Source organism: Triticum aestivum, chromosome 7B (assembly GCF_018294505.1).
Source record: "Triticum aestivum cultivar Chinese Spring chromosome 7B, IWGSC CS RefSeq v2.1, whole genome shotgun sequence".
Lineage (NCBI taxonomy): Eukaryota > Viridiplantae > Streptophyta > Magnoliopsida > Poales > Poaceae > Triticum > Triticum aestivum.
In genome coordinates this window covers 119,907,970-119,910,549 of record NC_057813.1, presented here as the reverse complement: position 1 = coordinate 119,910,549, position 2,580 = coordinate 119,907,970, and the positions used below count along the sequence as shown (strand labels likewise).

The window sequence follows — 2,580 nt, the reverse complement described above, 5'->3', positions numbered from 1 at the left end:
GATGTACCGTAAAAGGTCTCATAAATAAATTGTATGGCCATTTGTAGTAGTTGAAGAAAAATGAATATAATTGCACAAACATAGAAACAACTCCAACCTCTTGTGCAAACTACTCGCCTATGGCCCTGTTCGGTAATGATCCGCTCCCGGAATCTGCGGAGCGGGTGACTGGCAACTCCACCATTTTGACCTACAGCTCCGCCAACTCCGCTCCGGGAGCTGTGGAGCGGAGCGATGCCGAACAGCACCTATATATTGAGCAGGGCTGCTGCTGTTGGCAACACATCTGCTAGCATATACTTTCGTTGTTGAGCATACCAACGAAACAAATTCTTCCTTGAGAGTTTTAGGTGGCCATGAAGATGGACAGCGATTTCCATATGGCAAAAGGAGAAGGAGAGACCAGCTATGTCAAGAACTCTACCCATCAGGTATTTGAAAAATTAACTCACAGCCCATTTTCAAAGACCAAAATTCACAACAAATATGCTGCCCTTGTTTCCTTCTTTGTACTCCCTCCGTCCGTAAATACTTGTCGGAGAAATGGATGTATCTAGACATATGTTAGTTCTAGATACATCCATTTTTATCGATTTCTTCGACAAGTAATTTTGGACGGAGGGAGTACTTGGCATCGACATTTCTGGCTCACCGAAGCTGATTACACTTTCTATCGATCTTAAATGGTAAAGCTTCTTTTTGTTCATTTGTACCAGAAGAAAGCTTTGATTCGGACTAAGCCGGTGCTCGAGAAGGCGGTGATAGAAGTGTGCATGGATTTGCTCCATCCAACAATGATAGTTGTTGACCTAGGCTGCTCTTCAGGTGAAAACACGCTCATCTTTGTCTCCAACGTGATTGAAGCAATATGCAGCAATCATGACAAGCTTCGTGGCAACCTCGTGGAGCTCCAAGTCTTCCTCAATGATCTACCAGGAAACGACTTCAACCGTGTGTTCCAGTCACTTGAGCAGTTCAAGGAGTCAATTACAGTAACTCATAAGCTAGAAGCACTACCACCTTTTTATATTGCTGGGCTACCGGGCTCCTTCTACACCAAGCTTTTTCCTCGCCATAGTGTTCATCTGTTTCACTCATCATACTGCCTTCATTGGCGCTCTGAGGTACTAAACTGGCAAGCCACAGTTTATTTGTCTATCATTATTGTTAACCACCAAGGTCCTACAACTATTGTTTGTATCATGTAGCTCCCGGATGGATTTGCGGCCAAGAGAGAAATGTATCTAAACAAAGGAAACATTTATATTGCGAGGACTACACCACCATCTGTAGTTAAATTATACCAGGAGCATTTTGAGAAGGATATGTTGTTGTTCCTCAAGCTGCGATATAAAGAACGGGTGCTCGGTGGACAAATGGTATTGACATTTCTGGGGAGAAAAACAGAGGATGTCTACAATGGAGATATGAACCAGCTCTATGGATTAATTGCGCAATCTTTGGAATATCTTGTTGAAGAGGTACACACCGGTATATCTTTAGTACAATAATCTCACAACTCTTATAATTACAGAAAACTAAACATTTTTTGTGTATAAATTAAACATTAAACTGTCACAACAGGGCCTCCTAGAGAGGGGAAAACTCAACTCCTTTAACCTACCCTTTTACGGTCCATCACTAACTGAAGTCAAGATGGTGATCAAGCAAAGTGGACTATTTGACATAAATCATGTTGAATTGTTCGAATCCAACTGGGATCCTCATGACAACTCGGAAAGCAACGAAGTGCGCGATCCCCTCCGAAGCGGCATGAATGTGTCCAAAAGTTTGAGGGCAGTGATGGAGCCCCTTTTCACAAGCCATTTTGGTGAATCTATGCTCGACAAGCTCTTCGACAAATTCACGTACAATGTCGCCGAACACCTTGCGAGGGAGAAGACAAAGTATTCCATCATTTTTCTGTCCTTGAAAAGAAAATAATGGAGGTCTACATTGATTGTGTATCTTGACTTGTTTTATCTCTCTATGAACGTAGTCATCTACCGGGTCTTGTTTAGTTGTTGACTCTTTCCCAGAAATGGGGTTTTTAAAGTTTTGTTGTCCTCGGCTGTGTTCACCCCGGATGTAGACTCTTTTGTGTTTGTATCTCCATATAAATTGGGAAGAATAATAAAAGGATACTCCCTCCTTACCAAATTATAGTGCATATCAAATTTGGTATAGGTCAATGTTTTTAAAATAAGAAAGTTTCATCTACACTTACAATGCCAAACCAATGCCATTAGATTTATCAACAGATATATGTTGATATTTTTTTATATAAATTTGGTCAAAGTGAAACTTCTGTAAATTTTGTTGTGGCATAAATGCCATATGCATCTTATACAACATGTATGGTTCAAATTGAGCAATAATAACTGCAGCATTCTCTTCTTGCAGTTAGACAATTGGCTGGCCAAAAAATAATTCAAGGATTCCTTCACCCATTCCCTTTGTTGGCCAATATATCGGCAAAATTATGAAGGGAATGCTACGTAGACATGCAACCAATAACTACGAATAGAAGTATCATAGCATGCCAAATTTTTAATGGCACAAATTGGTGCTCAACCAAAC

The 2,580-nt window shown here is 40.7% G+C and overlaps 1 protein-coding gene across 1 annotated transcript; it reads left to right on the top strand.

The window, feature by feature from the left end:
• Nucleotides 1-356: 356 nt before the first annotated feature.
• Nucleotides 357-1,944, top strand: LOC123155970 (anthranilate O-methyltransferase 3). Its single transcript, XM_044574132.1, has 4 exons — nucleotides 357-431; nucleotides 717-1,124; nucleotides 1,209-1,481; nucleotides 1,585-1,944. Exons 1-4 carry the CDS (start codon nucleotides 357-359, stop codon nucleotides 1,942-1,944), a joined length of 1,116 nt encoding a protein of 371 aa, XP_044430067.1.
• The last annotated feature ends 636 nt before the right edge of the window (nucleotides 1,945-2,580 follow it).